Here is a 19768-nt window from a genome sequence, read left to right on the forward strand (position 1 = left end):
CACAATGTATTTAGATATTATCTACCCCAGGTCCCCTTCTGCTCCTTCTTTTGCCTCTCCCATGAACATCTCCCAACTTCATACCAGTTTCCAGCCTTTTTAAAAATAGCGTTTTCAATTTTAGCCTTTGTCTTTGGTGTAGTTGGGTCTCAATAATGCCTTTGGACTTGCTTTACTATACTGACTAATGCTGTTGTACATCCTTTTTGTGTGTGTGCCTGTCAGCCATTTATATATCTCCAGTGAAGAAACACTTATTATTTGTGATTGTATATGTGCTTTAGTTTTACCTTATTCACCTATTACTTTCTTTGATTGGCTTATATGTGTGTTTTAATTTTCTAATATTTCCTAAAAGTCTCTTTATGCTTTTGGTAGTATTTTAGTTTAAATCATGATCTTGTAATTAAAGATAAGATTTTTTTTTCATTCTTGTCATGTATTTTACTTGAACGTCCATAATTTTAGGGACAATTTAGGACCTTCAGAATGTTGACACTGAACAGCTGATTGACTTTCAAAAGTGGAAATGTCCAAATATGAGCAAAGTTTGTGATAAATGTGCATGAAACTGCCATAAATGAAACCTGTCACGGTTTTAAATTTTTGCTTCCGTGGTATACACATGTGTGCATGGATACCTGTGTATGTGAAAGCCAGAAGTCAATCGTAGCACCTTGCTGGATTGCTTTCCATGTTTTTCAGTGGGTGAGTGTTCTTATTTCTTTGAGACAGTCTTTCACTGAACACAGAGCTTCCCAGTTTGACTGAGGTAGCTGGCCTCCTGTCTCCACCTTCTGGCACTGGGATTATAGGTGGGTACCATTGAGCCTTGCTATTTATGGGGATTCTAGGATTGAAACTCAGGCTTACATGCTTGTCTGGCAAGCTCCTAAATCCGTCCTTTCATGGAGTGAATAGATATTAATAATTTTAGACATTAAATATCTAGGTCCCAGTCGTGATTCAGTAACTGTGATTTAGTCAAGGCAATTTTTTTCCAAAGCTTTCCTAATGTACAGTCAGGGCGAATCCCCAAACAAGATATGGATTTTTAGTTTAAATGTCAAGGGTTATGTCAAGTATGCCTGAAATAAAAAGTAAATGAGCCCACTCCCAAGTAGGAAGTTATTCCTGACTGTAGAGGATTCTTGAGTTCTGTGGATTTCCTAGGACAAGATTGGGTAAAGAGGGTATTTATTTATTAGAATATTTTTTATTTGAAGTAGAATTACATCACTTTACCCATCTCTTTCCTTTCTCCCATTTATCCTTCCTCAATCCTTTCTTATCCTTCCTCAAGCTGATAGCTTCCTTTTCTTTAATTTTTATTAACACACAGGCGGACAGACGGACACACACACACACACACACACACACACACTCACACACACAGATCTAAATACTTCCTGCTGAGTCTGGTTTTGGTGGTGGTGTGTTTCAAGACTGAACACTATGCTTTGGACAACCAGTAAAGGTGCTCATCCCTAGAAAACGCTGACTTTCCTACTCCAGCAGTCCTTAGCTCCTGGGGGTTCTTTTGTCTATGGATGGCACTCCACCTTCCACTTTAACAGTCCGTTGGTATTGTCAGTGTTCCAGCCTGTTTACCTGCTAAATAGTTAGGTAAACTTTCCCTAGGTTTACGTCCATGGGTCACAAACTAAAAGAAGCAAGCCCATCCTTATATTTGAACACTAGCGTGGATGGGAGAGAGCCATTTTACCTTACTACACAGCCTGGAGCAGAGTGAACAATGCTTGGTGTTTTCTTTTTTTCTTTTTCTTTCTTTTTTTTTTTTTGTGGACTTAAGGAATGTTCATTTAGAGCACACATTCTTTAAAACAGAGCAACGATTGTTCTGCTGACTGCATGAGACAGAAATCAACTCAGAGGCCAGGGCCCTCATTGCTCTAACACCTGGAATCCAGAGAAGGCAACTGTGGTAATGTGATTAGTAGGAATGTAGACTCGCAACTGAATACAAAGATTTGGAATCAACTTTAAAAATTTTTTGTGTTTGGAAGTTAAGTGCATTATTATTTTTCTTTGTAATTATTTTATAGATAAGTAACTGGATTGCTTTTTAACTTTGTTAAGGAATTTAAGTTGAAAAAATATTTGTAAAAAATTTACTGTATAGAAAGGTATATTGTCATTAAACAAAAATGAATAATAAAATTTAGTTATTTCATGGCAGCAAACAAAAGATCTTATTGTATGCTATCATAAAATTTTGTAGCTATATTGTAACGGGAAATGGTTATAGTCTAGTATATAGAACTTTCCTAGACTCTTTCTTGGGTCTGGTTTTCTGATTATGGAACAGACAAAACAAGCAAAACTTACTTTAGCATACAAAAATTGAGTTAGGGTAGTAAACTTATTTATTTATTAAAGGCCCAAGATGAAAAAAAATCAATCAAAAGAATCAAGTTCAGGACTTTGTGTTAACACAGAAAACTACCATTAAACTAGGTGAGAGTTTATTCTTAGAAAGACAATTAAATATTTGAAACAATATTTTATACATAACCTCATTCTTCGTGAGTGCCTCACTATGCTACTTTTAAATCCATGTTCAATTATAAAAAGCAAAGGCTTAAAAAGGCAGAACATTAAATTAGTATGTTCATTTTTTTTAAAATTTATTCTTCTCTCATGGGTTGCATCCAACTGCACTTTCCCCTCTCTCCCCTCTTTCTATCCTTCCTCATCACCTCCCCTCACCCCAGATCCACTCCTCCTCTTCTGTTTCCCTTCAGAAAAGAGGAGGCTTCCCAGGGATAACATGCAAATATGGCATAACAAGTTACAATAATGCACACCATATTCACTCAAGTTTGCTTTGAGTTCTAGTTCTGTAAGCGACTTGCAGTAAAGCGAGGGAGGAAAAGTGTTTAAATGGTTGCTTCACAGTTCCTAGGATGTTTTCTTCTATAAGACCATGTGCACTTGCAATGTGTATCCCTCACGTCTTCCTAGTGCATCTTAGAAAACCACACGCTGTTGTAGAGAGAAAAGTGGACAGAGTTCCTGTGCAGATGTTTTCTGTAGTCAGGAGACTGAATTCTCTTTCACGTGTATTCTAGAATAGACTACTTTATAAGTTTATCTCATTGGTATTTGACTTTAGCTCTTTTAAATAGATATCTTATCTGAGTTTCTAATTTTAAGATCGTCACTTCCTTCCCAAGGTTTTCCCACCTACTTGCTCTCTGTTTTCCAAATAGATTCAGGTCCTGCCCTCACATGCTCTTGCTTTTCTTTTTAATACCCTTAAAATAAGGTTCTGAACTTATTTTAAATGACTCTAAATTGGTAGTTTCCTTTGAGCTTAAATGAACTCACTTATCACAACTTATCATTTCCAGTATTACCTGCACAGAACCAAACATTACTTCCAAGGAAAATAATTATAAACATTTTTCCAGCATTGCCTCTATTTAATTATAGCCATGTATGCATTTCATAATTGTGGAGTGCCAGAATTCATAGTAAAGTTGCGATCATCATTTTATTATTCTCATAAAAATGTTTTGGAGTATTGGCACATAGACTTCCAAACTAAAACAATGGCAGTAATTTAATAGGGGTATATTAAAAACAAGATAATAAAGATCGATTGAAAATTACTTAGAATAACTAAAAGCCTTGAGAGGCAGCACTAAAATGAGACTCTTGTGGTGAGCAACATACGGTTTTTTTGTGTGCAGACCTGTGTTCTAAATCCAGTTTTAACTTAGGGAAGAGGAATTATTTGAAGAATTCAGGTTACTTTTCCCTCAAATCTGTTTTCCCATCTGTTAAAAGGGAAATAGAATGTAATGAAATTTGAAAGATGAGCAATAAGACTTTTAAATTTCTTAACGTTAGATTATTATAGATACATTCTCAACATCATGAATGTTCATGAAGAAATTCACTTTCTAATTTGGGGTTGTTAGGGGTTTCCCTTTATTAAAAAAAAATGGGAGAAAAATTCTTAGTGATTCCACTAGTTAGCCTCAGTTTGCTACCAGAAAGCCTGCATCTGCTAAATGTCAAATCATAGTGTCACCATAGACTCCCATAGTGCTTTCTCTTCCCCCTACTCTCTGTTAAAAATAAATAAATGACAATACATTGTCAAGAACTCTCTTTCTGACATTTCTAAAAGGCAGTGTTTCAAGGTGCAGACTGAAGCAGTGCCTGCTCTGTGTTCTCCCATGTCATCTTTGATCTTTGTATACAGATAGAACGTGAAGCAAGATACAGTGGTCATTTACCAAGGAACAATTTGTGTGTTTCTGTGTGCACGTGCATGAGTGTGTGTGTGTGTGTGTGTGTGTGTGTGTGTGTGTGTGAAGTTTATGCTAGACTCTTACCAGTTAACATCCTTCAATAGGGCACAATCAGATCTGTATGGGTTGTTAATTGAGGGGTTTTCTGTGTAGTAATTGCTACTGAGACTGTTAGGATGCATTGTATGTCTTTGTCTAATGTAACTGTTCCTGTTTTCCACTTGTCTGTACTAGAAAAAAAAAACAATTTAGTGGAGCAGATTGTGGAGGATCTTAGTTTGCAATGAGATTGTGCTGTTTCTGGTTATCTCTCTGTCGAAATATAGTGCATCTATAAATTTAATTCATGTTATAATATATGCCTATCTTGTAAACAGTGTTGATTTCTTGAAATCTAAATAATATACTTTTAAAAATTTCAAAACTGCCCAGAAAAAATATTTAGAATGGCAACATATCTGAAGGTTATGACACCCCAGTATGATGGTTCTCACTTTCTGCTACCCAGAAAATGAACTTTATTTAATTTTCTGATTTGTACACAAGGAGAACAAGCCAAACCTCTAAATAGGAGATAAATTTAAGAGCTGGGTTTGGTGGCACACACCTTTAATCCCAGCATTTGGGAGACAGAGGCAGACTGATACCTGTGAACTCAGGGCCTGCCTGGTCTACATAGTGAATTATTAGATAGTATAGGATAGTAAAAACGATACAGAGACCCTGTTTCAAAGTACCACAAGCAAAAAGATTAATAGTTTAAAATATGTTTATTTAAAATATCCACTAATTCTTCTTTAGAGATATAGCTATTCTTTTTCCATAAAGCATAAAGTACTTGGGTATTATTTTAATAAATACAAAGAATATGAATTGAGTCTGTTTAATATATTTAATGTAGAATACACACATTAACAACATTGCAGAAATAATAAAAATTTCAACGTGCAACATTTTAATTGGAGATAAACATGAAATACTCAAGATTAGTAAGTGCTGCACGAGTCCTAGCTTCTGTGGTTCTCTGCTCTTTGCCCGGCACAGTTGCTGCCTTCTTGGGGATGAAACTCATAGTAGCAGAGGAGAAACGGGACCACCATTTACTTCAGGTCGTAGCTCCCTTCTCCCTGATGATCAGTTCTCCTCTTCTCAGGACCACCAGCCACTCCAGGTCACAGCTCCCTTCTCCCTGGTGATAAGTCCTCCTGTGCTGTTAGAATTGAAGTATTTCTTGTACCAAAACCATTTGTATCTCAGAGGCGAGCCTGCTGTATAATTGCATGTTTTCAACTTAAAGCTCGTAATCCTTGGAAATTTGGGGCAAGACATTTCATCCATATGCAGAGGAAAGTTTCTCTGTCATTATTGCTGCTCTTCAGTTCCAGTGTTGATGGAAACGTCCTTTGGTTTTACTTGAATTAGTCACCCTGCTCGTCGGTGTGCTAACCCGGCTCTGAGCCCAGCTGCAAGAGCAACTCTTCAGTTGTTTGTTTGTATCATTTTGTGTTAAAATCTAGTGTGAGATTGAACTGGTGGGATATATTAAAACACGTATTTGCTTATGGAAGGTTTCTCAAAAGAAATCCAATATCTTGGTTTTCTTTTTGACACTGTTCTGAGATTAAACAGTCATGGCCTAGTTCTGCTCACTTTCTCTCATCACTTGCTTTCCATCCAGCCTGTGGCCGCAGGTTCTACAAATCTTCCTCCCAAGATCTTCAGTGTTCCCGTTGTCCAACCCACAGTTTCTCTGACCGGGAAGGCTCCTCGAGATGCGAATGTGAAGATGGGTACTACAGAGCTCCTTCGGACCCTCCCTATGTCGCATGCACGAGTAAGTTCAAGCCAGAAAAAGAAAAAAAAAAAAGAAAACGGCATTTACTTCCTTTCCATTCGTCTGTAACAACCAGTGGTGGATCAATAAATAAACAAGGCAGGCTTTAAGTTTGAAACTTTTAGTTTTTCATATTTGTAAGCTTTTCTATAAGCAGTTTCAGTTAAGAAGTAATGCAATTTCATTAATATAATTTCACCTCTTGAAACCAAGAGTCATTTAATAATAACTCTTTTAAATGAGGTATCCCTTAGAAAATATTGCGAATTATTGGCTGTAGAGTGTATGAAATATGACTAAACAATAGTGTTTTCGGAACTACAATCCTAGTGATAAACAAGAGCCAATCTTACGTATTGTTGCTTCAATTAATGAGTGTTTGAGAGGCCCAAGTAGAAGGAGTCTCACTCAATGCTCTCACTCACTCTCCAGCGTATTGTGAATGAAGTAAGTGTGTTTACTTTTATATGGTTCAAAGGAAAGCTACACAATCACACAACGCTTTACCTTGGGCATGCTGTTTTAATTGCCTAGGAGAAACATTGTGAATGGCTGTAGCAAAAGTAGATAGGCAGTTGGTATCCTGTTCTTGTTCAACATTGAATGGAAAATACACAAAGCCTCTTGCCAAGTGTTTTAGCTTCTCTAGTGAAGACCGTGCATTGTTTATGTGAAAGACATCATGGTAGCCATTCTTCTATATACACGCCATTGTTCACTTTGTTTGTATACATTTTACCTCTCCATTTCCCTGCTTATTTATTTATTTTTGGCTTCCAAAGGGCCACCCTCTGCACCACAGAACCTTATTTTCAACATCAATCAAACCACTGTAAGTCTGGAATGGAGTCCTCCGGCAGACAACGGGGGAAGAAATGATGTCACCTACAGAATATTGTGTAAGCGGTGCAGTTGGGAGCAAGGCGAATGTGTTCCATGTGGAAGTAACATTGGATACATGCCCCAGCAGACGGGATTGGAGGATAACTATGTCACTGTCATGGACCTGCTTGCCCATGCAAATTACACTTTCGAAGTCGAAGCTGTGAATGGAGTTTCTGACTTAAGCCGATCGCAGAGGCTCTTTGCAGCTGTTAGCGTCACCACTGGCCAAGCAGGTATGTGTCACGTGTCTTTACTGAGTTGCAACGCGGGGCTGCATTAGTTAGTGGTTCTGCTTGAGTGGTTGTTAATATCACTAAACGGAAATTCCTTTTGCCAGCTTATTGATTTAACTTTTACTTATTTCTCCTATTACCTGTTAACTGACATTTATTCTTTTTAATATGTCCATAGTTCTGGCAAAGGACATAAAGGCAGAAGCATTTTAAGCCAGATTAAAGTGCTGTACTTTGAACTGTTTTGTTGAAAGTTCTAAAAGAGGAACAAGAAATTACTGGCCAAAATAGTGAATAGTATGCGTTCTTTTTCAACGTGGTTTACGCTTAGGATTACAATCTACATGACGGTTAAAAATAATGAATGGTGTTGTTGTACCATCGTATATTTTCTGGCTAATTTTTTACCATATACAATATTATTCTTGTAATATCTGAAAACTTCCCTTTTTTATTTGCATTAGGGTATTTAAATATTATCACTGTGTGTGGGTGGGATCCTGTGACTCTTCATGATTTTGTAACACATACTTAACAAATTTAATAAGTATTTCAAAAGAAAAGATAATTGTGAGCTTGTAGCTTAGTCTCATGTTAGCTCTCATTATTATTTTTTACTGATATTTGAAATGCCTTCCTTAGTTATTGTTGCAGTTAATATGTTCTGAAAAATGTGTGTAATGAAGTCGGCTTGAAAAGCCAGACATTTCTGAAACCACCAGAAAAATCTTATTACTGGAAAAAGTTTCAGAAATTGCAGCTTTTCTCAGCAGAGGCTGTTGAAAGATGTTGTGCAGTCGATATTTAGTAGATGTAGCCAAGGGTTAGGTTATCACCAGTCCTAAAAGTGGCCTGCACTAGATGATGGAGTTTTGTGAGCATTGCAATAGGCTTATAGTAAGGTCCTTGTGGTCTTTCGCTGACTGTCTGAAACCAATCACCATTCTAACTGTCTGGTCTAGCCCTCCTTACTCTGTTAATTTTAACACCGTGTTGTCTGTTTAAATTATGTCTATATAATGACAACTGCATATGGACTTGTGCTGAGGAATATTTGTATATACATTGTGTGTGTGTGTGTGTGTGTGTGTGTGTGTGTGTGTGTTTAAAATATGGTCAGTGGACTGCTGTTGTGTTCTGGGAAGCACTGCGAAGGAATTAAGATAAAAACTGAAACTCTTTGAAGAGGAAATATGTTGTTTCTCTACCTGGTCTCACTAAGAAGCAATCAGCAAATGGGGTTTGATGTGCAGAACTTGATTCAGGGTGGAGTTGAGATTAGGCAACCAGGGAAGAGAGAATCAAACAAAAGTGGGCGAAGGGAAAATTGAGCTGTGATGTAGTCTTCATGTTGGAATCTTATTCATTCTCCAGGGAGCAGTCTCCACTTAATGAACTTCCGTGTTATCCTTTGTTGAAATGATTTTACACTCCGGTGTTTCCCAGATATTGACTATAGGTTTCACTGGAAGGAACGTGGTATCATTTTGCAGACAGAAAAAAAAAATTCTGATGGAGCAGAGAAGTGAGTTCTGTTTCTTGGCAGCTGTCTCAGCAGCTGGTAAAATAATTTCTTTTGTCCTTCACCAAGGGGACTGTGACCACCACATCACACCATCCATTACATAAAATTAAGTCATATTAAAAAAAAAAATAAGGGAGCAAAGTTCAGGCTGAGTTTAGAGAAAGACAATGTTCTGGGCTAGTTCAGTGAAGATTTCCCTGAAGGGCTAGCGAGAGCCTCATTGTTGAAAACAAGACCTGATGCAGTGAGGATAGCTGGGTTTGGGGAGAAAGGAAGTTGTTAGCTGTTAATTTTGTTCACCCTCCACAACACATCTTGCCTACTAATTGTGGTTTCTTCTGCCCCCGCTTTTATTGAAAATAGATTTTTTTTTCCCTCACAGCCAATATCCTGATTACAGGTTCTCTTTCATCCACTCCTCCAAGTTTCTCTTTACTTCCCCTCCCATCCAGATTAGGCTTCTAAGAGAAAATAATGAAATAAAATATAATAAGATAAAATAATTTCTAAAAATCTATCATGTTAGAATTGAACAAAACCAGCAAGGAGAATGTAAAAGAGCCCAGTGTAAGATGTTAGAGTCAGAAGTCACCAGTTAGCACACAGGGGGCACCAGCCTGACTTCTCCATGTTTTGTAAGTTGTATAGGTGTTGTCTTCAGCAATGTAGCCTTGCTGTCAGATTGTGGAGAACAGCCTGTAGTCTTGACAACAGCCTGGGTTGTTTGAGGACTCCAGTGGGATCCTTTTGGCTAACAACTCTAGTCTGTGTGACCTAATCCGAGGACTAGAAGCTTCATTTGTTGAGACGAGATGTCCACATCCTGCTATGTCTCCCCTACTCTTTTGTGATTCCAGTTAGATTGCCTTTAACAATTCTCTAAGTATGAAGCAGATATTTCCTGAAGCCACAAAAATGTACCTGGACATCAATCAGTGTGGCTCATATATCCTAATATCACTTATTACTGATAGCTTAGTCTCTTTTCTCTCCTTTATTCTGTTTTATTGTACAAGGATAAATGGGTTTTATAGCACTCCTGTATCATATCATTAAATGTTTGAGCAAATTTGTGAAATTTTATAAGTAAAGCATTGAATTTAAGAATATGGCTTTTAAAGGAGCACTAGTAAATTGTTTGACCCAGATTATTGCAAGTAACTATATTGACTACCACAGACTTTTCAAAAGTGTGCAATTAATTATATCAAAGCTTTTTCTTAAATCACTTAGTTGCATAATCCAATACATGGATATTCTCAGGTTAGCTAAAGTAAGAACTATTGAGAGAAAGGGGATCTAATAATATTCTGACAGAATAACTTTGAGGGATAACTTTCATAAATATAGTGATATCTATGATTGCCATTTCATTTCCTTTCTTTAAGGAAAAATATAATTCCATAATTTAGTTTAGTTCATTTTATATTTTCAAATGCCCAGAACTGATTTCTCAGTGTAAGATTTATTTCAGTGTCCCTTTAGTTTGATTTGTGACATTTATGTCACAAGTAAAATATATTGGTGAAGTCATATGATATAGCATAATGCATAAGCAAAACTATACGAAAAAGATACTAGCACAAATCATTTTCTTCAATTTTCAGAAATAACTGTATTCACATGAATTAATGTGATTCAACTATAATATTTTTAATCATTTTTTCCAATGACTTAAAATAGATACACATCAAATTACACGTCTAATCTATAAAATAAATTATTTCCATTTAAGTTGGTGTATTTTTATATTTCTTGGAAATCTCTAACCTTGGTTTGTAGTTGAAGGAATATGCTATTAAGAATAAATATCTTCTTGTTCTAGAACATTTACTGATTATGTAAAGTAAGATTACATTCATCAGTCTCCCTAAGATATCATTAGTTCACCACTAGATATAAAAAGCTACCAATACAAAAAAAAATTAAAACATAATGTAGAGGAAGTGTTAATTTTATTAAAATATGTGTGCATGAACACATCTATGGAAAGTGGTGATCTCTAAGCCAGGAAATTAAGCATCAACAAAGCTGAACCCTGTTGGACTTTGTTTCAGGGACCCCAGTCTCCAGAACTGTAGGAAAATGACTTCAGGTAAGGCTATGGTATGTTCTAGCAGACCATGCTGACTAATACAAGTTTTCTTTTTTGAAATAATGATCTTCACCACGTGATGTGAAGAGAATATTTGTTTTCTGTCAATGTGAGGCTAAATAAGGCATCTGCCCCATTGTGTCCTGAGCAAACTGAGGGGTACAGATATTTATACCATTTGTGATTTTCCTTTTCTAAAATGTTTGAACCTGTTTAGAGAGGAGCCCTAGGAAAAGACAAAATAACCAGCAGTCATGCTTAGTTTTCCATACACAAGACAAGTTCCTTTCTAAGGAGATATGGAGCCTGTGACGTGATGGTGGCAGGAAACTCTTTAGAAATTAGTTATGAATTTTTGTTCCAGTTTTCAAGCTTGAAAAAGTTTGTCATATTCTTGGCAATTTTAATCTAGCAATTTGCACATGATTAAAAGTAAGTGCTGTATATAATATTCTTGTGAAACAATTTTTATAACTATATTTCAGAGAATTAAATATGTAACTTACTACATTTAAGCCTTTTCTTTTAAATAAATACTGGATTATTACCCGTGAGCAGTCCATAATGGTAGTATTATGTAGAGTAATTCTTAGACAATGTACTACCCTTAATAGAAGGTCTTTCATTTTGCTGCTGTAATTTTATTGAGTCCAGGCCTTAGCCAACTTAAATGCTTCCTCTTAAACAATATTTAGAAAGGAATAATTATTGCACTTTTAAATTTTAAAGAATTTCTGTAATTGTGAACTAGAAAGTAGGTTTCCCTAAAATGTGTCCACTTGTTCTTTTTTTAAGTAGAAAAAGTACAAACCCCATGTTAGCTTAGAGACCAAAGATTATGTACAAAAACAAGTGCACAATATATAATCTTTGGTAGATATCTGTTGAATTTGTTATCTGTTTCTGGAGATACTAAACAGTTAAAAGTAATGAAAATATTCTATTTATTAATATGTTAGTATTTCAAATGCACAATAAGTTTCTAATATGAATTAGTAATTCAAATGCACAATAGGTTTCTAATATGAATTTATCTGGAATGTGCTCTTGGTTAATCTTAACCAGTCATCTCAGTGGTTACTATCCAGTGTACAGACTGCTTTGGTGTGGGAGTCATTAATCTGTTCTAGTGCAGTCAGTTGTCAAGCCATTTTTGTGACTAAAATAACAGCGTTATAGAGGCAGATGTAATTTCAGACCATGAAAGGCCAGGAAAGAGGGCTTCATAAGTTGTTTGTATATGAATGTGTGTTTGTGTGTGTGTGTGTGTGTGTGTGTGTGTGTATGAACAGGTAATGATGGTGATAATAAACATGTAGACCCTTGTATTAGTAGCACACGGTTCTCCCAAGCCCCAGTTCCTATATACTGCCCATCCTGGTCATGCAAACCACTTGCGTTCCTGAACCTCCATAGTGGCATCACCTTGAGAGCAGTAGGAGATGATTTTTATATTGAAAAGCACTCAGTTGTTTCATTGCAATACCATTCTACTGAAAGAGAGAGTAAATGTTGATTATTTTATTCCTTGCTTTGTTGGTGATGAATTGAAGCAAATTCAGTTCAGACAGGCAATCTGGTGGAATGATGCAGAGCTATCCAGAAAACATCTGTACTTATCCACCAATACAGTAAATTAGAGCTACCTAGAAAAGACATTGATTCAGGAGGATCATTAACGGTTCTAACCAACTGATCCAAGTAATAGGGTAAAGGAGAGAACACTATCAAGATCTTGCTTCTCAGATCTGTCAGTTATAACTGCAATAGGCTGCTCTTTACTTGTTTAAATCTGTTTTTTATGACTTTGTTCTTTTAGAAGCAATGAGCAGAATCAATTAAGAGGTGAAAGGTCCATGAAATATTATCTAACTTCCCTGTACTTCATTTACAAAGAGGTCAATCAGAAAGGGAGAGATAATTGCTCCATCCTAACAAAATTAATCCGGGACATAGAGGACAGATGATGAATGCTCTGTGACAAAATATGTGGCAGAGATGCACATATAGACCCGTGCATACTTGTCCTCTTTCAGAGAAGGACCACAGAAAGAAGTGTGTGAAAAACAATTACCATAGGTTTAAACATGCAGTTCTTAATTATCCGTTGTATTTTGACATCAGATAATTAGCATCTAAAGTTTTGATACTATCAGGTCATTATGTTTAACATATAGAAGGATTCAGAACATTGAGCATAGTATAGCATCCATAAAAACAATTATATGTGATAAAGAAGCAAACAGTGGTTTAGTCATTACCACCAGTATATTTTAAAGTGTTTTTAATATTTTTGGTCACAGCTATTAATTCTAGTTGTGTCAGACTATACCATATATAATTTATTGTAGAAACATGGATATAAACAGCAACAGCAATATATAAACAACAAAAAATGCTTTTAGAACTGCCAGTGTTAGGAGCTAGTAGAATAATATCACCACATGATGAAAATGTAGATGGAGTGGCATCTGAGTCACACAGCAAGGTTATCACAGCAATGACATAAGGGATGCTTTCCAGCTAGGTACTGATAGATTCAAATATCTTACGCAGTCATCTGAATGAAGACAGAAGGAAATCCATTGAATTTGAACATATTTGGAGCTATGAAAAGCAGTTCTGCTGGGAAACTTGAGGTAGAAAACATCATAATCCTATTTCCATGGTCAGAAACAAATGCACTGTGGCACAGGCAGCAAGACATCCTTGGTGTTGGCTGAACTGAATTGTAATAGATTGCTTTTTATGCTGATTTCATACAACATTTATCAAACTGCTAAGGGCTGAGACGGAAAATGAGTCTGAGTTGTGTTTGGAAAGAAATGGCTGCTGTTGTTCTTTTCTAATGCATTATCATAACCTTGTTTTCTCCTCGTTTTGACATTTCGTTCTATTTCCTTACATGCCTGACATCACCAACAACCCAAATTTAGCCTCACATAAATTTTATTGTTGAGAACCTCATAATATCAGAAATAGAGGTCATAAAAAGGAGATATGTTAATTCTATTAAAAATTATCTCTAATCTATCATCTATCTATCATCTATCCATCCATCCATCTATCATCTATCTATCTATCTATCTATCTATCTATCTATCTATCTATCTATCTATCTATCTATCTATCTATCTATTACTATTTGTCCGGTAATATGTTTCCATTCTTAATGTGGAATGCTATAAAATCAATATACATCTTATAGAGGGACTTGGTCTATAACTACACATATATCACTATGGACATTAATATAGCTTGTTATGTAATGTGGCTGTTTTTTACCTTCTGATTCTCCTCTTTTCTGTATATCATAGATTGTGCCCCATAAAAGATGCTCACCTGCTTTTAAATGTGTCAGGATCTGGCTGGATGCATGTTTGTGTGATAGTGATAGGACGGGTGACATATCTGTATACTAATATGTACTGATGCTTGCTGTGCTTGAAATTCACGAAAACATACACACATACACACACCAGTGATGTTTGAAAATTATTCCTACTATTTTTAACATTTGTTAATACTGCACAAATTTCATTTTCTCACTTAGTCAATTTTTTATTTTTAAAATTTCTATAAACAAACAGAACTCCACGAATATATTTCAACTACTTTAGGGTATTAATAAAATTTGTAATGTACACCTGCTGTACTAAATCCTGTTATGTCAGAAAAGATGTTGACTTCCTTCAAACTGCTGCCTGACTCTTCTGAAGCTTCATTCTTTTTTTAAACCTAAGGTGGAAATGGGTGAGTGGATTGTAATTATTTTATCTTTCTGACTCTTCTATCTGTTTTCTAGACAAACTTCAGCTAATCTGTCAAAGCAGGAGCAGTTGACTTTGTATTGGAGGATTAAGTTACTAATTAGGGCCCTTAGAGGACATGAAAAACACTGTCCTCTGACAAAATGCATTGGGTGTTTGTAGAGTCTATTTCAACTTTAATCCATAACCTTTAGGGATGGAGAGCTATAGGCTGTAGACAGGTGTTTCTGAGGACTTATTTTTCTTTTGGCCTTAAGAACTCAGATACAAGCTCTTTGCCTCCGTGTCCACTTTGAAATACTATATTGTCTATTTGTCTCTAAACATTCCTATTACTGGAACTAAGACCCTAAAAATTTATTTTTATATAAAACAACTTAGAATATATCTTCATTAGAGCTATAAATATTTAACTTTTTAAATTTCTGATAAATCAGTGCAAATCTATTTTGATTGCATTATTTTTTAGAAATTTGAAACATGTTTATCTTTGGTAGGGATGGGTTTTTGAATGTATTGATTTCAAATTTTATAAATTAAAATTTAAATTATAAAATTTTAGAAAAGTCACAGAATTACATGTTTAAAAAAGTTAATCCATACTAATTGGATTTCTTCATATTTCGTGGTATCCACACTGAATATATATTTATTTTTATGAGCTATTTTTTAATGCATTGTGCCATCTATCAAATTACTTCCCTGTGCAGCATCAAGTTTGTTCTTGAAGACAAGAAAAGTGTTATGTGCACTCTTGACAGATGTCAATAACAGAAAGCTGTATTTTTTATTTCAAGCAGCCAAATGAGTAGCATATAAAGCCATATTTTCCAATAAGTATCGCTTAATTGGACACTTTGTTTTGTATATCTATTCTTAGGTGTAGAGTAAACATATCTAGCAGAATTCAACACTAAAATTAGATTTAATGTCCCTCTGGGTAGCTGAAACTATCCTGCCTCTGTTATAAAACATTGTTTTTTTATTGTTCTTAGGGTGTAAATAAATGTATTGAAAGCAAAGAATTAATAGCACATCTAGAAAGACTTTATTTAACAATAATGATGCAAAACAGTGTTTATGCCATTTGATTTATCTAATCTATAACTGTTTGATTGCCACAGCATGCCTTTCACCTGCAAGAATTGCACCCTAGGGGGTAGTCAACTTATTAATTCATCACTTGCCTTTCTTTATGCTTGCAAGTCCCTTTATAGTAGGAGCACAGAGTGACAGTCTTTCTGAAAGCTGCCAGCCAACTGGTTCCAGTCTCACTGACCTTTTGTTTGTAACCATGATCCTAATGGTTTTCCCATTGGCTTCTGTTTCGCATAGATTACTTTACAATCTACCCTTTTGTCTTACGGTATCTTGATGGGGATAGAACAGTAAGAGTGAATTGCACACCTGCAATTACAGAGCTTTGAAAAGAGGACGGACCTGCCTCAAGTTAACCTGTAGGCTTTTTTAAAATGCCTTTTGATTTATCTGTCACTTGATCCATCAGCAATGAATAATTTTCATGGAAGGTGCACTTTAATTACATTCCCATTTGACTTGCATTATCAACCACTATCTAGGTAATTAATCTCACCAAGTATCCAATTTCGGCCTTTATTACACTGGCAGGCAGACCTTCTGAATTACGTGTGCTTGAATGGATCTTGGGTCTTTTCACCAAGGAGCCCATGAAAGGGATCTGAGGCTCTCCAAATCCCAAAACTATGTCTTGGATTTTTTTTTTCTCATAGATACTGGGAATAAATTATATTTTGTATTACACATGTACGTCCACAACTTCTAGATTATTGCAATACTTAAAATTAAGATTAAAACTAGGTCAAGTCTCCCTCACTGGTGTACCCATACTGTTTGTCAGTTCATCAGGGGAGGAAACATGCCAAGTTAGTAAACACAGCTTTTGCTGAGGTTGGGTAATAGCCATCTAAACTTCAGTGGGTATTTTATTTGAGAATTAGATTTCTCTGAATTAATGTGAATAGTTGGGTCGAAGATAAGTCAAAATCAGAAAAACTTGAAATTATCTTTCTACTTTATACTCTCTGACTCCATCTTCTAAAGTTTTCCTTATTCTAAGTTTAGGCACTTGACCTTCAGCCTAACTTTGGAGTTTAATTGCTGAATTCCCACGCTGAATACTACCAAAGATATTTTTACCATTTTATTTCACATGTGTATATATGCAGAAATACATAATTGTATTTCAGAAATACTTAATTGTCCTTTTCGCCCAAAAATATTTAGACCTTGATGGGTTTTTAGAGTTGGGAATTATGCAGTATTTTACTTCTAGACTCCTGAAACATGGAGACTCCTTGGGAATAAATCAAAGCATGGAGGAAAATAGGTTGAGCCTGTAAAAGTGCTCTAAATGCATGACCCGATTGTAAAGGGTTGATTGTCTCCTGTGTGGACGAGCAGGCCGTGTGATCATCAGGTACCGACAAGGTTATGTGTCTCTCTGGAAAATACCTCGGAAGACACAGATTGGTGTTAGTGGGGAAAAGAAAGGTATTTTCTGGTCATATACGCAGTTATCTACAGAATGTGTACTTTCCATATTGAAAATCTTTAATCAGGTGTGAACATATATAAAACTTGAAAATTACATTGTTGTCTTTACTGTGTGTGTTGACCTCCTATTATATGCAGTTTACATGTAGGGTACAATTACAACTTGTAGTCATTAAGTGACTATGTACCTGCCTCCAGCCCTGACCTTTCTCACAATGTCCTGATTAGGTATCGCCACAAGACTAGACAGTGTGATTATATTTTTAAGTTCATATACCATAGAAATATAATTTTATTATTAATCTTTTCCTGTATGTATAATTTTAATCTGACTATTTTACATCAAACAATTGAATACATTTTAATATATTATTTCACATGCTTAAAACATTTATAATCACTTTATAAAGATCTTATTTCTTCTTAAAAGCATTGTTCCCCTTTTTACATTTAGGAAAAAAAATCTTTCCTTTACTTTAATTGCATATTTGCCATCCCAAATATTTCTGGACAAAAACATTGATTATTTGTTTTTTATTAAATATGATTTTAATAATAATTTGCAAGCTATGTAACGGAATCAATTACAGTTGAAACTGAATTCTAGATGATTTAGTATTATGAATTTCTCAGGAAGGCATGTGCACTCACATGTTCTCAGTAATACATACACATCTACAGTAGCTTGTATTAAACATTTTAATGAAAATCATTTCCCTAAAATGTATTTTTACTTCACATGTCTCCTAATAATCAGATGTAAATGCACAATGTCTTTGTAGGTTTCTGTATTTTTAACTTGTGTCCTTATGGTGATCTGTCTTGGAACCTTTGAATCATGAAAGTGTATACTTAAACAAATGTTTTTATTCCCTAGAACACCAATTGAATTAGACTATGGACATTTAATTGATATTTAGAGATAACAGAATTAAAGTTAAATAATAGAGACTCTTTATAGTGAGTCCACAGATTCATGCACTGGGCTGAGCTCCCAAATTCCAGTTGAAGAAAGGGAGATGATATAAGCAAAGGGTCAAGACCATGAAGGGGATACCGGCTGATACAGCTGTCTGAGCTATTGGGAACTCACTGACTCCAGATTAACCACAGGGAAACTTGCCTAGGACCAAACTTGCCCTCTGAATGTGGGTGGCAGTTGTATGACTGGGAAGTCTGTGGGGCCATGGCAGTGGTATGAGGATTTAGCCCTGCTGCTTTAACTGACTTTTTGGAGTCCATTCTCTATGGAGTGATATCTTGCTCAGCCTAGATATGGGGAGGGGCTTATCCTGCCTCAAATTGATGTGTTAGACATTGTTTACTCCCCATGAGAAGCCTGACCCTCTATAAGGAATGGATAGGGAGTGGGGTAGGGGAGAAAGAGAAGGAAGCAGGAGGAGGGAGTGGAAACTGGGATTGATATGTAAAATGAAAAAAAAATAATAAATTAAAAAGAATGTTTCAAGGGCCAGGGGATTTTCTTCTTCTTTTCCAATATATAATCATTTACATTGTTCAATGGATTGTTTTGCTGAAACATCTATGACTTTGATTATTGAGGCAATAGATATCCTTTGCTGATATTATATTTCTACAGAAAATTCAGTTTCTATGTAGTACTGCATTCAAGTAAAGGTAGGACACAAAGACAGGGCAGACAAATTGGTTCCTGGATTTAGAATCTCAAGTTTGTGTTTCAGGTTAATCACTTGATTTTTGAGCTTGGACAAATTAGATTTAATCTACCTCACCATGTTATATAAGCAGTTGTGTTATGCAAGCACTGATATGCCAGGATGAAGTTTTAGAAAGCTGTGGTACAACTGTACCTGTACCAAAGTAGAATCTTGCTAAGATTAGTAAAATAATGCTGTAATTTTATTTTTGGTTCAAGTTGCCTTTGCTAATCTAATACATAGCACTTTCAGCAAACTGGACTATTAAAGAATTATGAACTATTAACTATTCTTGGAAAGTAATACTAATATTTGTCTGCTAGCTGAACAAAACTTTCATAGTCCATTTAATTACAGGAAATAATAGATTTTATTCCAGTAAATTCTACAGGTCAATAATATGAACTTGTTTAGATTTGTAAGGATTATTCTTTATCCCTCTCCATCAAACAGTAACAAAGTCCAAGCTGATTTGTTTTTGTTTTTATTCCTACTGAATATTCAGACAGTTAACATCTTTGAAAAATTTTATGTATTTGTAAACATGCATATTTGAGTTTAAATACCACTCATGGCCAGACTAAGAGAACTATTATTTGCTATAGTGCTGGTCTGGAGATAGAGTTGGATTTTGATTATTTAACTCAGATTCTCATAAACAGAATATTCATTTTCCTAGTTCTATTTGAATTTACAAGGAACCTAAACACTCCTCTCTTTCTTTCTTCTTCCCCATGTATCCTCTCTCCCTCCTTTCCTTCTGTGCTGTGTGGTTTTGTGGAGAGCAGGTAGTTGTAGAGGGGAAAAGCTTATTTATAACACAACTGATAGTCTAGTATGACAAAAGTCCTGTGGACAGTAAACACAGAGCCAGTGTTACCGGGCAATTTATGTTTTTAAATTTATTTTTAAAATTTATAATTGCTATA

The 19768-nt window shown here is 35.4% G+C and overlaps 1 protein-coding gene across 5 annotated transcripts in view; it reads left to right on the top strand.

Annotated features, from left to right (window-relative positions):
* Positions 1-19768, top strand: part of Epha7 (EPH receptor A7) — a 152980-nt gene that overhangs the window by 53440 nt on the left and 79772 nt on the right. For all 5 annotated transcript variants that reach the window (XM_005361932.2, XM_005361933.2, XM_005361934.1 and 2 more), the window contains exons 4-5: positions 5962-6117; positions 6900-7235. In XM_005361932.2, the coding sequence (XP_005361989.1) occupies positions 5962-6117; positions 6900-7235 (492 nt within the window). The remainder of the gene's footprint in view (positions 1-5961; positions 6118-6899; positions 7236-19768) is intronic.

Source organism: Microtus ochrogaster, linkage group LG5 (assembly GCF_000317375.1).
Source record: "Microtus ochrogaster isolate Prairie Vole_2 linkage group LG5, MicOch1.0, whole genome shotgun sequence".
Lineage (NCBI taxonomy): Eukaryota > Metazoa > Chordata > Mammalia > Rodentia > Cricetidae > Microtus > Microtus ochrogaster.